Here is an 18,943-nt window from a genome sequence, read left to right as displayed (position 1 = left end):
CAGGAACGGCAAGCCTTGGAGGCTCTTTTGAAAGTGACCAGGGTCAGGAAAGTCCCTTTCGGGAGCGAAGAGGCGGCAGTGGCTCAGGAAGGAGGGAAGAGAAGAGCACAAGCCGCAGCTCTGAGAACATCTCCGATGGCCTCCGCCCCAGGACTCCAGGACCCCCAGTCCGCCAGAGTTCCTTCGGCAGAACCTAGAACGACCTTCTCAAGATGGCCGCCGCCAGAGACCGGACCCCCAGCCCTTGGTGGGACCCAAGCGACCTCCCCAAGATGGGTGCCACTAGCGGGCGGTCTGCCCGCCTCTCCGGCTTCCGTCCCCGCGCTGCCCGGGTGCCGATTGGCCAAAAAACCCTCAGCGCCAAGCAGCGGTTGGGCTGTACCGGAAGGCAGACGGGGCGGGGCCGGAAGGGGGTCTCCGCCGGGCGGTGCGCGGGTCTGGGTTCGGTGTCGGCTCCGGGGAATGTGGAGAGCTGGCAGCATGTCGGCGGAGCTGGGCGTCGGGCTCGCGCTGCGGGCGGTGAACGAACGCGTGCAGCAGGCGGTGGCGCGGCGGCCGCCGGTGAGGAGGGGGCCCGCGTGAATGTGCGTCGTCAGGGTAACGCGGAGGGGTCTCGCGGACGGGCGCCCCCCCTCCACGGCCTCTCGGTGCCGGCTGTCGCGCTGCCTGGAGGTTGGCTGAGGGGCCGCGGCGCGCGGGCAGGGTGAGCAGTGTCAAGGCGTCTAGGCGTGTGCGGGCTGCGCTGGGACTGGGATCCACTGTCTCGCCGGACTGGAGCCGGGCAGCCGGTGCGCAGGGGCTGCAGGAGAGGTCGGGCCGGGACAGCCCCCGAGGTCGCATGAGCGGCAGCGCCTGGCAGCTACTTGGTGCTCAGTGAAAGCCAGTTCCACCTGTAGACCCCTCATAGGGTGCATTGGCCGGGTGTGCAGGCGCCAGAACTGCACGTTCGCGTTTGGGGCCGTGCGGAGCTGCCGGACTTCCAACCCCAAGCAGTTTCAGTGGGGATTTTTTTTTTCCCCTTTATTTTGAAACGTTTTGGAATTTCGATAGACCAGAAGTCGATGTCCGCCCTCCTCGGTGCAAATGTAAGCTGAATGGTGTAGGGTGAGACAGCCCCAACAGACGTCAGAGGTTTCACTGATCAGGTATTTATGGTGTCACGACCCAGAAGGCTGGCCTAGGGACAGATTTGTGTTTTGATCTTTCCCTGGTTACCATTTAGCCATTACCTTGAAAAAAATCACTTAACTACTCAGACTTTCCATGTCCGCATCTGTGCAGGCATGGGAGGAGCTCTGAAAACTCTCTTCTGGCCGTGCTGGTCTGTGGTTCCTAGTGATTCTCAAAAAAAGGCTAGGAGTTCCCCTAATAAGCATGGTTCTGGGAGGTTCTCCCAGGGTAGCTGTGAAGCGCATGGGCTGCCTGTTTCTCTTTCCTCTCTGGACACCATCAGTTCATCAGCATAACCCTGGGAGTTAGGACGTGGTCTCCTAACAGGCTGGTAAGGCTGCCCTCACAAGACAGGAAAAGGGGAATGCGGCATGGCTGATTGGCCTGGCTCCTGCAGGCCCGCCCAGACCACTGTGGTTCTGTGGAAATTCCAGAGGGTGATGGGTATGCAAAGGGGAGGTGACTCGCTTCTGTTGTCTCTGTGTGGATTTGGTTTTAACAAAACCCGAGGAAGCTGAATTGTTTAGGTAGTAGCCATGGGATGGGGGTGGGGGGTCAGATAAGCCAAATCCTGAGTCCAGTTCTGCTGCTGATTCTTTTGTTTTGTTTTGATTATTTATTTATTTATTTAAAAAATCTTTGTATTGAGAAATCTTCACACACATACAGTTCATCCATCAGTGACTCACAATATATCATCACACAGTTGTGTATGCATCACCATGATCATTTTTAGAACATTCACATCATTCCAGAAAAAGAAATAAAAAGGAGGAGCTCATACACCCCATGCCCCTTATCCCTCCCTCTCATTGACCTCTAGTAGTTCAATCTACTCAATTTTTTTTACCCTTTATCCCCTTCTGTTATGTATTTATTTATTAGCCTTGTTTTTTCACTCAACTGTCCATGCCCTGGATAAAAGGAGCATCAAACAGAAGGTTTTCACAATCACACAGTCACATTGTAACAGCTATATAGTTGAACACTTATCTTAAAGAATCAAGGCTACTGACTTTTATCCAGGGTATGGACAGTTGAGTAAAAGAAATATATATAAGGATAAAAAGAAATAATAGGGGGAGATAAAGGTAACACTTGGGGAGATTGAAATACTGTGGGTCAGTGAGAGGGAGGGTTATGGGTTATGGGATGTATGAGTTCTTTTTTTTTCTCTTTTTATTTCTCTTTCTGGAGTGATGCAAATGCTCTAAAAATGATCACGGTGAAGACTACACAACTATGTGATGCTATTGTGAGCCATTGATTGTCCAATATGGTTGAACTGTATGTATGTGGCTATTACTCAATGAAAATATTTTTAAAGTAAAAATTTTTAAAGAATCAAGGCTATTGGAACACAGTTCAACAGTTTCAAACACTTCCCTCTAGCCACTCCAATACACTATAACTAAAAAGGGATATCTATGTAATGCATTAGAATAACCTCCAGGAACATAGGGCAATGTATAAGATTCTACAAAGGTCTCATGCACTAGGGGTAGCTTTCCAGAAACCTACAGCCCCCAGATGGGTCCCTGGACCAGGTAAGTCCTGAAACCTAGAGGGCCCAGCCTCTCCAAAACATCAGCTAGTTCCATCTCCCTACCCCATCTGATTGACAGCCCCTTCCAACCTGAAAAAGTTAAAATGACCATAGCCCAAATACCCCTAAAGAGTGGGATAGAAAGATCAAAGGTGATGGTGGAGTTATGCAGAGAAGGTCAAGTTTAACAAACATCTGTGATTGCTGAATCATTGTATTGAGATTTCTCTTAGTCTCCAGTATCTTAAAGCAGCTAGAAGTAAAAACCTAAAATTGGAATTGTGACCCATACCAAACTCTGAAATGTGTTCTACGACTAATTGTTGTGCTGTGCTTTGAAATATATTGCTTTTTTGTAGTATATTATTTTTCACAAAAAAGAGAAAAAGTCAATTGTGATGATAAAAAAAAGATTTATTCCTTCTAGCTTCCTATATTCTGGAGCAACTAAAAGGGAAAATCTGAGATAATGGTATGGTAGCCCATGACAAACTCTGGGATCTGTTCTATAATTACTTGTTGAAGAGTGCTTTGAAAACTATTGCTTTTTTTTTTTTCCTTTGCTTTGTATATATGCTACATTATACAATAAAACATGTTTTAAAAAAAGATTCAGGGAGAAAATCATAATGTGCGCATGTTAAATGCTGGTGAGTTTGGGTAATGGGCATAAAAGAATTTCTTGTAATATTCTTGCAACTTTTGTGTAAATTTGAATAAAACATTAAAAAAGTAAAACATTTTTTTAAATACCATGAGAAAAAAAGAATAACCTGTAGGACAACCTCTTGACTGTTTGAAATCTCTCAGCAACTGAAACTTTGTCTCATTTCTTTCTTCCCCCTTTTGATCAAGAAGGTATTCTTTCATGATGATGAATATGCAACTATCTGATGATATTGTGAATTACTGATTATATACATAGAATGGAATGATCAAAATGGGAATGTTTGTGTTTGGTGTTTTTTGGTATTTGAAAAAGTAAAATTAAAAAATTAAAAAAGAAAAAGGTATTCTTAATCCCATGATGCCGGGTCCTAGCTCATCCCAGGAGTCCTGTCCCACGCTGCCAGGGAGATTTACACCCCTGGGAGTCATGTCCCATGTTGGGGGTAGGCCCGTCAGCTCACCTACCAAGTTGGCTTAGAGAGAGAGGCCACATGTGATCAATAAAAGAGGTTCTCTAGGGGTGACTGTTAGGCATAATCATGAGTAGGCTTAGCTTCTCCTTTGTAAGAATAAGTTTCATAGGGATGAACCCCCAGATTGAGGGCTCAGCTTATTGAATTGGTTGTCCCCACTGTTTTCTGCCACTGGTTCTTAACTCATAGAGTGGATGATAAATTAGAGAGTTACTCTACCTTTGAGAGTGAATGGGAATGATACTAAAAATGATTACACTAGAACAACAGGCATGAACCTGGACTGTTGCTGCAAAATCAAGATGTGTGGTCACCCAACTCCTAGATCTGTTTTCAGGACTGACAGTATGAATAAGAATTGTAGGAGATGCTCTGAGCCTGGGCATGACAGAGTACACGAGTTATACTCATGTACTCTTAATGTATTTGGGTGTCAAAAGGATCCTGTTAGTGAGCTCCTTGCTACTTTTACCACCATGTCACTAGGCAGAGCCCCCTCTTACCTCCACTTGAGATAATCACAAGTTACCATAATGAGAAATAGTGCAATATCAAATGAGTTTCCAAAACTGTTAACCTTGGGATTTCAAAAGCCAGATGTAGCCTCTCTCTGGCCAGAGAATGCTGCCTTTCCTTAACGAAAAGTGATTCTTAAACTTCAACCTAGGGATGCAAACATAATCTGGAGAGCTTCTTAAATAGGAGGTTCCCAGACCCTGGCCCCAGAGATGCAGACTCAGTAGGCCTGGAGTGGGGCCAGGAGATGTTGATGAAGTGAGTCAGAGACCACACTTGAAGGAGATTCTGCCTTAACCTTCCTGCCCAGCTCCCCTGGAGAAAGAAATGTTTTTCACTAGATGTTAATGTAGGTAACATATTTGATTGAAATGCCATGCGTATGAAAGACATTTGATCAACATTTTTTGGTACTGATCTCCTTGCAAAGGAGGTCTTAAAGTAGATCTCACTAAATGCCAGGTTAGGGTCTGTGCTGCTGTATTCTACAAGATTTACTGGAAGAATGCTCCCAAATGCCCACTCAAGTGGTTCTTCCCCTCTTTGCAGGATCTCCCAGCCATCCAGCCCCGGCTAGTAGCAGTCAGCAAAACCAAACCTGTAGACGTGGTGATCGAGGCCTATGAGCATGGTCAGCGCATTTTCGGGGAGAACTATGTAAGAGCCATTTCCAAAGAGCCTTTGGAATAGTCCTGCATTGCTGGCTCCTGACTTGTTCAATTCTTACCCCTTAGGTTCAGGAGCTGCTAGAAAAAGCAACAAATCCTAAAGTAAGTAGGTCTCCGAATTCTTTTGTTTGTATAAGTCTTACGCTTCACTTGAAAATTAAACCCTTTTTGGTGTTTTTGGTTTGGGAACAGGAGGTTGGGCTGGGGGTAGAAATTTCTACTTTAACCTTGAGCCCTAATATTTCTAGATTTTTTATTAATTATTCAGATCTTATAGTTTTCTCTCTTGTGACTTTTTAGAAATGATGATTCTTATGAATTTGATAATCTTGGATCCTTTTTAGATTTGAAAGCTTTGAGCAGTACATCTTTATGGGTAGTATCTAAAAAGTTGAGGGAGTTGATGGGACCTTAAGGTTTTTTTCCCCAGTGGCCTTGCGCTTCATCAGGAGGCTGGCTGATGAGAGCGATAGTGGTTTATTGCATTTAAGGAACAGGACATAACCATGAAAGGTCAGAAGGGAGCTTGTGAGATGTTTGGGCCAGATTTCCATAAAATCTGAGTCAAATATAGGTAACTTTTTCCCTTCAGATTCTGTCTTCCTGTCCTGAAATCAAATGGCACTTCATTGGCCACCTACAGAAACAAAATGTCAACAAGTTGATGGGTAAGATGAAATTCTAAGTATGCAAACAAAATTGTTCCATTATTGTATCACTCCTACTATATCCTGCTGATGAAAGAGCAGCTTTTAGAATATGCCCAATTCATCATTTGTGTTTTGGAGTTTCTGTAGGGAAGGAGGTCTCAGTTCCTAATCTAAAGAAAACCTGATAAACTAAGAATTGACTGGGTAATACTCTTGAATGCCTGCTACCTCATTGTAGGTACTGATGGTCTTTCAGATAAGTTGTGGAGAATTGTAGCCCACACACTTTTATTTCTATTAAAGAAGTTGTCTGTTTACAGTAAAGTCATGCAGAAAATTCAGTTCCCCTCACACACAACTTCCCCTGTTATTAGCACATTGCATTATATAACCTTTGTTATAGGTGATGAAACTATTATAATTATACTGTTAACTATAGTCTATAATTTACCTTAGGGTTCACTCTTTGTATTATACAGTCCTACCGTGGGTTTGTTTGTTTTAATGTTTATTCTAATAACGTATATGTAACCTAAAATTTCCCCCTTTTAACCACATTCAAATATGAATTGCACTCAGGTTGTACTATCATCACCATCCATTACCAAAACTTTTCCGTCTCCCCAAACAGAAACTCTGTTGCAATGAAGCATTAATTTCCCCATTCCCTACCCCCACCCCAGCTCCTGGGAACCTGTACTCTTGTTTCTGATTCTATAATTTGCTTACTTTTAATTATTTCATAACAGTGTGCTCATACAATATGTGTCCTTTTGTGTCTGGCTTATTTCACTCAACATGATGTCTTCAAGTTTCATCCATGTTATCATATGTATCAGATCTTCATTCCTTTTTGCAGCTGAATAAGGATCCATTGTCTCCATTCATCAGTTGATGGACACTTGGGTTGCTTCCGTCTTTTGAATAATGCCACTATGAACATCAGTGTGCAGATACCATTATTCATACATGATTTGAATATAGGCAGTTCACTTCTTCCTTTCCAGTCCGAGTGCCTTATTTCTTGCCTCACCACACTATCTCCGGTACAATATTAAATAGAAGTGCTGAGAGTGGACATCATTGTCTTGCTCCTGAACTTGAGAGGAAAGCAATGCATCTGTCACCATTAAGTATGATGTTAACTGTAAATTTTTCAAAGATTCTGTTTTAAGCTACCAGAATGTAATATACCAGAAATGTCATGGCTTTTAAAAAGGGGAATTTAGTAAGTTGCACGTTTACAGTACTAAAGCCATGAAAATGTCTAAACTAAGGCATCCGGGGAAGATACCTTGATTCAGGAAAGGCCAGTGGGTCCAGAACACCTCTGTCAGCTGGAAAGACACATGCTAGCTTTCTCTCCTGACTTCTCATTTCATAAGGATTCCCCAAGAGGGTGTTCTCCTATATCTCAAACAATCTCTGGCTGTGAGGCTCTCTTGGCTCTACAGCTTTTTCCAAAATGGTTCCCTCGTAATGGGCTCCTATATCTCAAAAAATCTCTGGCTGTGAGGCTCTCTTGGCTCTACAGCTTTTTCCAAAATGGTTCCCTCGTAATGGGCTCCAGTAAGCAACCCCACCTTGAATGGGTGGGTCACATCTCCATGGAAACTATAAAAAAGTTCCCACCCAGCCATAATAAATGAGCATTAAAGAACTTGGCTTTTCTGGGGTACACAACAGATTTAAACTGGCACAGATGCCCTTTACAGAAGAAGGAATTAATCTTCTATTCTTAGTTTGCTGAGAGGTATTATCCAGAATAGATGTTGGGTTTTGTCAAATGCTTTTCCTCTGTCTACTGAAATGATCATATGATTTTTCTTTTTTAGTTTGTCAGCGTGTTAAATTATGTGACTGATTTTTAAATGTTAAACCAACCCTCTATTTCTGGAATAAACCCAACCTCCTCGTGAAGTATTATCCTTTTAATATAATTTTTGCATTCAATTTGTTAAGTTTTGCTTAGAATGTTTGCTTCTGTATTCACAAGGGATGTTGATAATACTAACCTGATAGTGTGAGTTGGGAAGTATTCCCTCCTCTTCAGTCTTTTGAAAGAATTTATGTAGAATTAGTAGTATTTCTTCCTTAACTGTTTTATACAACTCACCAGTGAGCCCTGGAGATTTCTTTGTGGGAAGATTTTTAACTACAGTTTAAATTTCTTTTGTGGATATAGAACTGTTCACATAATCTGCATCTTCTTAGGTGAACTTGGTTACTTTGTTTTTTTCTAGGAGTTTGTCCACTTCCTCTACATTGACTAATTTATGGACATAAGTTATTTATATTATCTGCTTATTACCCTTTTAATACCTGTAGAATCTATATTGGTGATTTGTGTCTTCTGTCTTTTTCTTCCTAATCAATCTGGCCAGAGGTTTATCAATTTTCTGTATTTTTTCAAAGACCAACTTTTGGTCTCATTGATCTTTCTCTGTTGTTTTGTTATTATTATATATGTTCACACCATATAAACAAAAATAGTAACAATGTATTGTGGGCTTATATGTAAAAACAAATTGCATGGCAGCAATAGCATAAAAGATGGAAAGGGAGAAATGGAAGTGCACTATTGTATGTTCTTCAACTATATGGAAGTGTTGTGCCACCAAATGAAGGTGGGCCGTGATTTGTTAAACCCTAACACAACCAATAAAATAACACAATAAAGGGTTATAAGTCAGCAAAGAAGACAAAATGGAGTTATAAAAACTATGTGAAATAGGGGCGGGCCACAGTGGCTCAGCAGACAAGAATACTTGCCTGCCATGCCAGAGGACCCGGGTTCGATTCCTGGTGCCTGCCCATGTATTAAAAAACAAAAAAAACTATGTGAAATAGTATGTTTACTATTCATGTATAGACATGATTTGCATGTCTCTAGTGACTTAATGTTCAGCAACTTTTCATGTGCTTAATGGCCATTTGTGTATCTTCTTTGGAGAAATGTCTAATCTCTTGCCCAGTTTTTAAATTGGGTTATATGACTTTATTATTGTAAAAGTTCTTTTTATATTTGGGATACCAGTCCCTTATCAGATACATGATGCACAAATATTTTTCCTCATTCCATGGTTTGTCTTTTCACTGTCTTGATGGTATTGTTTGCAGCACAAAAGTTTTTCATTTTGACATACTCCAGTTTATCTGTTTTTTCTTTCATTGTTTATGGTTTTGCTGTTGTATCAGAGAAATCATTGCTTAATCCGTGGCCCTACAAATTTACTCCTATGTTTTCTTCTAAGAGTTTTGTACTTTTAGTTCTCTTTTGGGTCTATTTGTATTTATATTTGTGTATAAGGAACAGATCCAACTTCATTCTTCTCCGTGTGGATTTCAACTGTCCCAACACATTTGTTGAAAAGACTATTCTTTTCCCATTGAATTTTATTGCTTCACCTTTGTTTGTTTTTTTAAAGATATTTTTGCTAGGTTGACTTTTTTTTTTTTTTAGTACTTTAAAGATGTTTCTGCACTATCTTCTCCCTTGCATCACCTCCAGTGAGAAATCTCACATAAACCTTGTCTTTTATTCCTCTCTAAGTAACATATCTTTTTTCCCCCTTGCAATTTCTAAGATTTTTCTTTCATAGGTTTTGAGTAATATGATTATGATGTGCCTTGGAGTAATTTTCGTCATGTTTTTTGTGCTTGGGTTCATTTTAGCTTCTTATATCTGGGGGTTTACAGTTTTCATCAAGTTTAGAAATTTTTTAACCTTTACTTCCTTACATGTATTTTCTTTACATGCTCGAAGTTCAGTTGTTTGTATCTTCCATGTCTCTGTTTTTTTAATATATGGGACAGTTATGAAGACTTTTTAATACCTTCGTATGCTCATTCTATCAACACTGTCAGTTCTGGATTTATTTTGATGGATTTAACTTTGCATTTATACTTCCTAGTTTCTTCGTCTTTGCATGCCTGGTCATTTTTGTCTGGTACCAAACACAGACATTGTGAACTTTCTCTCATTGGGTGCTGGCTGTGTTTATATTCCCATCAATATTCTTGAGCTTTGTTCTAGAGCACAGGTAAGTTACCTGGGAACAGTTTGATCCATTTAGATCTTTCTTTTAAGATTAGCTGGTATGAAAAGGGGAAAAGTGAAATGAGACAAAATAAAGTGTCAATGGCTGAGAGATTCCAAACCGAGTCAAGAGGTTATCATGAAGGTTATTCTTACACATTAAATAGATATCACCTTGTTAGTCAAGATGTAGTGAAGAGGCTGGAGGGAACTGCCTGAAAATGCAGAGCTGTGTTCCAGTAGCCATGGTTCTTGAAGATGATTGAACAATGATAACACTTTCACAATGTGACTATGTAATTGTGAAAACCTTGTGTCTGATGCTCCTTTTATCTACCTTATCAACAGATGAGTAGAACATACAGCATAAAAATAAATAATAGGGTGACAAATGTTAAAATAAATTTAGTAGATTGAAATGCTAGTGACCAATGAAAGGAAGGGGTAAGGGTATGTATGAATTTTTTTCTGTTGTCTTTTTCTTTTTCTGAACTGATAGAAATGTTCTAAGAAATGATCGTGATGATGCGTATGCAACTATGTGATGATATTGTGAATTACTGATTATATGTGTAGAACAGAATGATCAAAAGTTAAGAATGTTTGCGTTTGGTGTTTTCTTGGTATTTTAAAAAAAAATTAAAAATTAAAAAAAAGATTAGCTGACATGATGGGAGCAGAGTTCAGTCTCAGCTTAATTCTTCCCCACGACTGAGGCCAGACCCTTCTGTGTGCTCTACCCAATGCCCGTGAACCTTAGGGCTGTGTGCACATCAGGCACCATTCTTCTAATCTATTCAAATGGTTCCTTCTCCAGCCTGGAGTAATTTCCTCAAGCATGTGTGCATGTGTGTTGATTGTTACCCAGCTGAATGCTCAAGGGGGGCCTTTATGGAGATCAGCAGCAGCCTCTGTGGGCAGCTCTCCCCTCTCCCCACGTCAGTCCTGTGAACCCCAGCTGCCACAGTCTCCCCAGACTCTCAGCTCCATCTCCTCCACCCGAAGTCTACTTTGCTTCACTGATATTCCTACCCCAGGACTGCATCCTAGAAACCTGTCCAGGGGCTGCTGAGGACTCACTTCATTTGTTTGCTCTCTCTCAGGGGGTCAGTATCGTTCATCACATGCTATCCTGTTCTTTCAAGCCATTCTGCATATATTGCCCATTTGGGTTGAGTGTTTTGGGTTTTTTGGTTTTTGGTGTTTTTCTTTTTTTTGGATTCGGGTAGAGGGAAAATTGGTCCTTGTTCTCCTTCTCATCTAGAATCAGAAGTCCAGTACATTATTTTTCAAAGGTAATGTTTCATATCGGGTGTGGGGAAAATGGGGAACCCGTTAATATTTAACAAATGTCATTTAGGACCGTCAGCTGCTCGTTTGAGAATAAATTAAATTCCAGCCAAATTAAAGAATTTTAACTTGAACATCACAAACAAAAGCATTAGAAGAAAATATAGAATGATATTTTTATTTTCTCAGGCTGGGGCAAAGTCTGTGTAAGGCAAGACATAATGCCTGAAAGCCATAATAGAAGGATCTAGTAGATTTGACTACACAAAAGTTTATGTTAGAGCAAGGGAAGCAAGAGACTGGGAGAAAAATAATGTTTTTTAAAGGAGGGAGGAGGTTAATGTCCAGAATACATAAACAGCTACAAAAAAAAAAAAAAAAAACTAATCACAGATAGTTTACAGAAAAAGAAATCCAAAAAAAAGAAAAACAGTAGTCAAATGAAGATTACTCAGCCTCAATGAGGGAAATCCAAAAAAAAAATAGTTAATTCCACTTTTCACCAATCAAATTTGTTTTTAAAAAAATTTAAACACTAATATCCAGTGTTTGAAGACATAAGTCAGTAAGCTCTCCCACATTTTTTCCAGGAAGATTTTAAAATGTTAAGGTTTTTTTTGGATAGCAAATTAGCAATACTTAACACAATATAAAATGTACTTCCTTCTTGACTAGTAATTTCAGTTCTAGGATTCTGTCCTATAGAAATTGTTGTATGTATGCGCAAAGATCTATGTCGAAGCTTTTAGAAAACAAAGAGTAATCTAATGTCTGTGAAGAAGAGAAATAGTTAAGTAACTGATGGTTACCCATTCTGTGGAATTCTACAGTTTTAAAAAAAAGGCCAGTGAAAAGTTTCTGTAATGGATGGTGGTGATGGTAGCACAACATTGTGAATGCAATTAACAGCACTGAATTATTTGAAAAGAAAAAAGAACCAGTGTATCTATGATACCGAAGTGGAAAAACGTCTAACATATATTGCTAACTGGAAACAAGCAACCCATAGAAGCATATTTTAGTGTCATCCAATTTATGTTATTAAAAAAATAAGAATAACAAGAAACTATACATGTGCTGCATGTGTATTTGGTTGGATGGTGTCTCACTTAGCTTTCAAGATTTGGGTTACACTGATGTCCTTGTTTAATAAGAAAATCCCCATCCCAGAAAGTTTAAGAACATGGAATATCATTGCTAGGGAAGCACTTTGGCTTCTACTGGTTATCCGTTTCTTACTGTCCTCTTGACCAGTTATCTCATTGTGAACTGGGATTTAATTAGATCAAGCCCATTATTAGGAATCTCTACCACCATGAGCTTTTTGAAACCGGTCTAGTGTAATGTGGATACATATGCTGCTTGATTAGATGGGGCTGGCCTGACATTTGAATTTACAGCTAGTCAAACTGTCACATGAGTATTTGTCTTCTCAGTGGAACTGAGATTTAACTGTGTTTTTCTTTTCCTGGAAAATTATTTCTCCCTCCACCAAGTCAAGGATTTGTTGTGTGTCCCTAGCTGCAGTAAGGGAAGTGAAGACTATTACCTTACCTCTTTCTCCTTACAGCTGTCCCCAATCTCTTCATGCTGGAAACGGTGGATTCTGTGAAATTGGCAGAAAAAGTAAACAGTTCCTGGCAAAAAAAAAGTTCTCCAGAAAGGTTAAAGGTTATGGTGCAAATTAACACCAGTGGAGAGGAGAGTAAGTGATCAGACCTGAATTGTGGAGTTTTTCCCTCCCCTTAGGATGGTTGCGGCTCAGGGAGAATGACAGGCCTAGGTATCTGATGGAGAAAGTTATGGTAAGACATTACAGGCCAAAGTAAACTTACATGTGTGATCTAGTTAACACCAATGACATGCAAGCCAGTCCACATATAATTCTTTAACATATCATGATTTTTTGCATCTTAATGATTTTTCTGCAGGAGTTGGGGTGGGGGGAGGCATGAAGCAGTGCAGGAGGGACACGGAAACAGTCAAGAAGGGGATTATAACTCTGATCTCCTGAATTATTCACCTTCACTCCTGAAAAGGATTGCAAAGTTACATGGAAAAGACTTCTCATGTCTAAAAGTAATAATTGGTATGACATGAGGAGAGGATAGTAGAAAAATCACTGGGTATAGTAGAGAATAACTGAACATCTTTACAGGGCTTGGGTTAACAGTGCCACAGAGCACTTAGAAACATGGCTTAGCAATCAGACACACCTTGGGTTTGAGCCCCACCACTTTCCATCTTTGTAACCTTGGGCAAATTAGCCTCTCTGTCTCAGTTTCCCTGTCTGGCAGTGGTTTCATAGGAGTCCCTACTTCAGAGGGTGAAGTAAAGCTATTTGCATAGATAGAACCCTGCACATTTTACCTGTTAGCTATTTGTTAATGAAAACCAAGCACCAGTATTCACCAGCTCTTAGCACCACAGAAGGTGCACTGTATATATAGACATCTGTTTTCCAGGTAGAGCCTGGAGTCCGACAATGTGAGTTCAAATCCCAGTTCCACAGTTCCTATTATATGACCTTGGAAAAGTACTTAACCTCCCTGTACCTCAGTTTCCTCCTTCATCTTTATAATGGAGACAGAATACTTACCTCACAGAGTTACTGTATTAAATGAAAGGTTCTTGGCACACACATGTAGATAAATTTTAACTATTATTATTATTATATATAACTTCCACTCAGATTATACTAGATTTTATTTCAGTATAGGTCATTCATAACTGACTTCTTGTTACATCATTTCTTGATCATGAGCTCTAATTTGCCCTAATGAAAGATGGAGGCGGATACTCTAAGCATCTCCACTTGATGAGTGGGATCAAGAGGAGAGATATCTATAATCCTTATAACTACAGAGCAATTAATCATTTGCTACAGATTTCTCCTCTAGTCATTAATTAACAAGTTCAGTTAAATTTTGCAAATATATAGTCAAAACTGTTTTGTGTATTACTTTATTGTTAATTTTTATAATTCTGTTAACAAATTAAATAGTAAAATACCAGATTAGAAAAATAGTTCTCCAGTTCAACTGGCACTTCAGCAATTTGAAACTTGACATCCCAAGAAAAGCAGTATTTTCTTCCTCTACCTTAGCTGTCCTGAGGCAGTGAGATAGAAGAAAGAGAATCTAATTCCTTTGAGGAACTGAGAAACTAACCAGAAGGGTTAGTTAATCTGGAAGGTTAATCTGTAAACCAATTCCTCTGTTAGATGGAAGGGATGGAAATGGAGCCTCCATATGTCTATTTAAAACATGTGGCTTCTTCTCTTTTTATGAAGGTAAGCATGGCCTTCCACCGTCAGAGGCAGTAGCCGTGGTAGAACACATAAATGCCAAGTGCCCCAGCCTGGAGTTTGTCGGGTTGATGACAATAGGAAGCTTGGGGCATGATCTTCACCAAGGACCAAATCCAGACTTCCAGGTACAGGGGGACTGGGGCTGTGGGAGTGGATTGCTCGCGTGCCAGAGAAGCATCTTAGTAAGATAGGCTTGCTATCGTGAACTTCAGAGGCATCCCAGACGTTGCCTGCCACATATAACCCTCTTCTGAAGTCTGCCGAGAAGGAAAGGGAAAGAACAGGTCCTCAAACTCCGCAGATCTTTCTCAACTCACTTGGAACCTGGTTAGGACCCAGTCTTTAGAAAAAAGGAGGCTCTTTCTTCCTCTCCAGTGACTAATAGCCTTGAAAGTGGGAAGGTTTCAAAAAACGTTTTCAGTGTCTTCTAGCAAATTCAACAGACCTTGAGGCCATAAGGAATTAAGAACCTTTGTCAGGGACATTCCGATCCAGCTGCTTTCCAGCCTCCGAAGAGAGGGCAGAAATAAAATAGGCACCCACTTGTCTTCCTTCCAGACGTTACTGTCACTCCGGAAGGAGCTGTGTAAAAAGCTGAGCATCCCCACTGAGAAGGTGGAGCTGAGCATGGGCATGTCCGGGGACTTCCAGCACGCAGTAAGTGGCCTCTGGGTGCCCTTGGCCTCAATAATTAATCAATATAATTCTTTAAGTGTAATATAGAGGAGAATAAGAAAATAAATTATGATTATTTTACAAAAGGCATGTAAGCGTGTAAATGCTTGGACATGGATATATGACATGAAGTCATAATGAAGTAGATGCTTGCATGTATAGATTTACCGTGTACCCAAGAGCTGTGAATACAGACTGATACAGGTGTGCCATATTAGCAACTCAAAAAGATGATTTTCTGGAACAGTAGATAACTTTAAAGTTCCAGAAATGCAGTATAAACTTCCCTCTGTTTATACAGTAGGTGCATTCCTAGAAAACTGACTGTACATGAAAACAGTGCAAAAATGTTTCATGTTTGTAAATAAAATGGAATTAGGTCCTGTGCTCAGATGACTGTAAACAGGTTTTTTTCAGCTACCTGGTCTTGGAGCATAGAAGGGTGTGTGGGCTAGAAGGCAGCTCTTCCCTGTGCCCCACACACTGCAGGCTCTCTGACTTCCCTAGCCCCTACCCAGCTGAGCGCCAGTATGACCTCCCCGGTCACTGAACACCGGAGAACCCCCTAGGAGGTGGTGTTGCCCCAGTGAGAGCCACTGCCCAGTAGCTGGCTTCAGCCAGACCCTCGCTGTTCTCACAGAAACCCTCGAGAGCCAGAAGGTGAGGCACAGCTTCAGCAAGTGCTGCGTTTTGTTTTTCCAAACTCAGTCATGATACATTCTCTCCTTCCCCACAGATTGAAGTAGGGTCTACAAATGTCCGAATAGGAAGCACCATTTTTGGAGAAAGGGATTACTCGAAGAAACCTGCCCTGGACAAGTCTGCAGCAGATCTGAAGGGCACCGTGGGGGTCTCCCAGGAACACTGAGCCAACGCACAACCCAGCAATAGCCCATGAGCTGCGGGTCCTTTCCAGGAAGACTTAACTATGCACTAATCTAAATTTTAGTTTTGATATTCCCCATGTTACAGCAGAACCGTGCTCTCCTTATAACCTGGGTAGAGAGCAGTAATGATTATTTGTGTTGATGGAAACCATCTGTTGTTAGTCTCTGATACGGGATGCTCCCTTCCGGAAGTGACTTGGGATTCGATTTGAGAAATCCAGACCTCTCTGAAGAGCGGATAGCAAACGAAGAGCAAGGAGTCAAGCTCAATCTTGAATCCTTCCCAGAAGCACCAACAAATCGTGAATGCCTTTTCCAGACTAAAGTTTGGGTCACTTGATGCCTATAATCACTGAAGTCGAAAGGGATTCCCAGTTGTCATCTGTTTAACTAGAAAATTCTACTCCCTCGTTGTTTCAGAGATTTCATTCCCCATTTTCTACCTTACCAATCAGTGTTTGAAGACATCTTGTCCTCTTGAAGGGCAGTGCTGGTAATTTCAGGAAATGGCTTGAGTTAATGCCATTGCTGCCGATGGGAGTTCATTACTGACCACGCTGTGGGGTTGACCCTCAGAGTCACAGCGGTCACATAAATTGGCCTTGGGCCTTTTTCTCATTCTCCTGAAGAGACGAGGATTTTTTCCTTTGGGACCTAAGTGGTGAGGATTTAATGATATGATTTCTCCGCCACCATAATATTCTTGATGATGATTATTTGTCACAGACAGAACCGTGAATCTCATGGCTCCCCAGAAATGAAAGATGGCCTTCAGCGCCAGTCGAAGCCTGTGGTTTCAAGGGCTGGCCTTGAGGTTCCTTTCCCTGAGGAACACTTTCCAGCCACATTTATAGCCTCCTCACTTTATTTGTAAGTCAGAACCTTGCAGCTCTTCTTGATTGCTAACAAAGTAGCAAGAGCTTTGAAAACTAGAAAGCACAACTCTTCCTCATGGCAGATGGCGTCAGTGCAGTGGTGGTTTTCTCTTATTTATACACGCCCAGTCTTAAATTTTATGTACTAATTTTCAGAACATGCTGCTGCTGAATGTAATTTTGTAAAACTTGACCCATTATGGTTCCTGTACTGTTTCAAGCAAGGCTACAATGTGGTATTTCAGTCTATTAAATAAAAATATGAGTTTGAATTATACCATCTGTGCCAATTCTAAAGCAATTAAAAGATTTCTTTTTTATGTTCTGGCATAGAGAGCAAATGTGACAGGAGAGGGTACTAGAACGGATGGGAAGCAGCTACGCCTGTCAGTGGGTCTCAGGCCCACCTGGCTTTGGAGGAAGATGTCCCTTGGGTCACACATGCAGTTACAGCCAAGTCATGGGTGAGAGAGGGATTCTGAACTTCCAAGGGCAAGGAATGCCAATGTTGGTGTTTCAGGAATTAGACGCTCCCTTGCTGCCAGGAGCGCTTTCGAATTGCCTCTAGGTGGCGCCGTTGGCTAACCCGAGGAGCTGGCATTAAAGCGCCGCAGTCAACACCTCCCTCCTGGTCGATTGGTCGGTCTCACGCCTTTTGTTTTCTTGTTTTGTCTTTTATTATTTCAGTTGAGGGTTAATTGCATGTTTTTTTCCCATGTTTGTACAATTGGGTTTTTTGTTTGTTTTTTCACATGGTAAAAGTTGTATCTTTATACAATCATCTTCTAGAATCAAGGCTAAAAAAGAAGGCTACGGAACACAGGTCAGCAATTTCAGGTACTTCCCTCCAGCCACTCCAATGCATCCTAAACTAAAAGTGGATATCTATATAATGCATACGAGTAATCTCTCAGCTCTTATTTGAAATCTCTCACCACTGAAACTTAATTTTGTCTTGTTATTCTCTTCCCCCTTTTGGTCAAGAAGGTTTTCTCAATCCCTTGATGCCAGGTCCCCGCTCATCCCAGGAGTTCTGTCCCACTTTGCCAGGGAGATTGACACCCCTGGGAGTCATGTTCCACGTAGGGGAACGGCAGTGAGTTCACCTGCTGAATTGGCTTAGAAAGCCTCACCCCTTCTTTTCATAAATAGAAACCGAGACAGAGAAGAGGTGATTTTCCCAGGCAACACGGCTGGCTCTTACAGGGCTGCTGGGTCCTTGCCTCATTTCTTTGCCAGCCCAGCTGAGGGTCCTGAGAATGGCTGCAGAGCCCTGCAGGAAAGGTGGAATGGTTAGAGCAATAAAGAGCTCTTGCTTATGTCTAGAGACAGTACTGAAGCGAGGAGGTGAGCTGAGAAGGCCAAATCAAAGCCGGATAAGGAAAGGGAACAAAAGTCCGTCCCTCCAGCATGCCCACAACAAAGACCTTTTTCAGAAAAAACTGAGCAAAGTTGTGGCTTTGTCTTTACTTATTCAGAGCAGCTGTAGGTTTACAGAAAATCATGCAGAAAGTACACAGTTCTCATATTACACCACACCTCGCACACATACACAGTTTGCCGTATTAACACTTTGCATTAGGGTGGCACATTTGTCAAAGTTGGAGAACTGACTTATGCATCGTTAACTAGAGTTGACTTTTTGTTTTGTACAGTTCTGTGGGGTTTGTGTGTGTGTGTGAACATATATGCAACATACAATTTCCTGTTTTAACTACTTTGAAGCGTGTATCCAGTGGTGTTAATTGCATTCACAACATTATCTTACCAGCAATACCATGCATTAGCAGAACTTAACCATTACTCCAGACAGAAACTCTGTACCGATTTGAGCATTAACTCCTCATTCCCCACCCCAACCCCTGCCCCTGGCACCCATTTTTTCTGTTACACATGGTTGGCAGCAGGTTCAGTTACATACCAAAGCTGTAACAGCATCTCAGGGGCAGATCTCCTGGGCTCAACAGCCTTTCTCTCCTGGGCCAGCCTTTCTCTCTTGGGCCAGCCCCACCCAAGCATATTAGAAGTCTCTCTCATGATGCTGTCGATGGCTCCGGGCCCTTGTCTGCCCTGGTGCCCATCTCAGGAGGTTTAGGGTGCCCCAAGACCTCCTAATAATCCATCAAGGCTTTGTCATCTTGAGTCCATCTTAGATTCTGCCCATTCCATCTCTTG

General features: G+C 41.5%; 1 protein-coding gene across 2 annotated transcripts; it reads left to right on the top strand.

Annotated features, from left to right (window-relative positions):
* Positions 1-410: 410 nt before the first annotated feature.
* Positions 411-18,492, top strand: PLPBP (pyridoxal phosphate binding protein). Of its 2 annotated transcripts, XM_077144488.1 has the most exons (8): positions 411-561; positions 4,924-5,031; positions 5,109-5,144; positions 5,635-5,710; positions 12,592-12,726; positions 14,314-14,456; positions 14,890-14,988; positions 15,743-18,492. In XM_077144488.1, the coding sequence occupies exons 1-8, from the start codon at positions 463-465 to the stop codon at positions 15,872-15,874; spliced, it is 828 nt and encodes a 275-aa protein (XP_077000603.1). In that variant the 5' UTR covers positions 411-462; the 3' UTR covers positions 15,875-18,492. The 2 variants fall into 2 exon arrangements, with proteins under 2 accessions (XP_077000603.1, XP_077000604.1); XM_077144489.1 differs by lacking the exon at positions 12,592-12,726.
* The last annotated feature ends 451 nt before the right edge of the window (positions 18,493-18,943 follow it).

This window comes from Tamandua tetradactyla, chromosome 26 (genome assembly GCF_023851605.1).
Source record: "Tamandua tetradactyla isolate mTamTet1 chromosome 26, mTamTet1.pri, whole genome shotgun sequence".
NCBI lineage: Eukaryota > Metazoa > Chordata > Mammalia > Pilosa > Myrmecophagidae > Tamandua > Tamandua tetradactyla.
The sequence above is the reverse complement of the archived record's forward strand: the minus strand, read 5'-3'. Positions and strand labels throughout refer to the sequence as shown.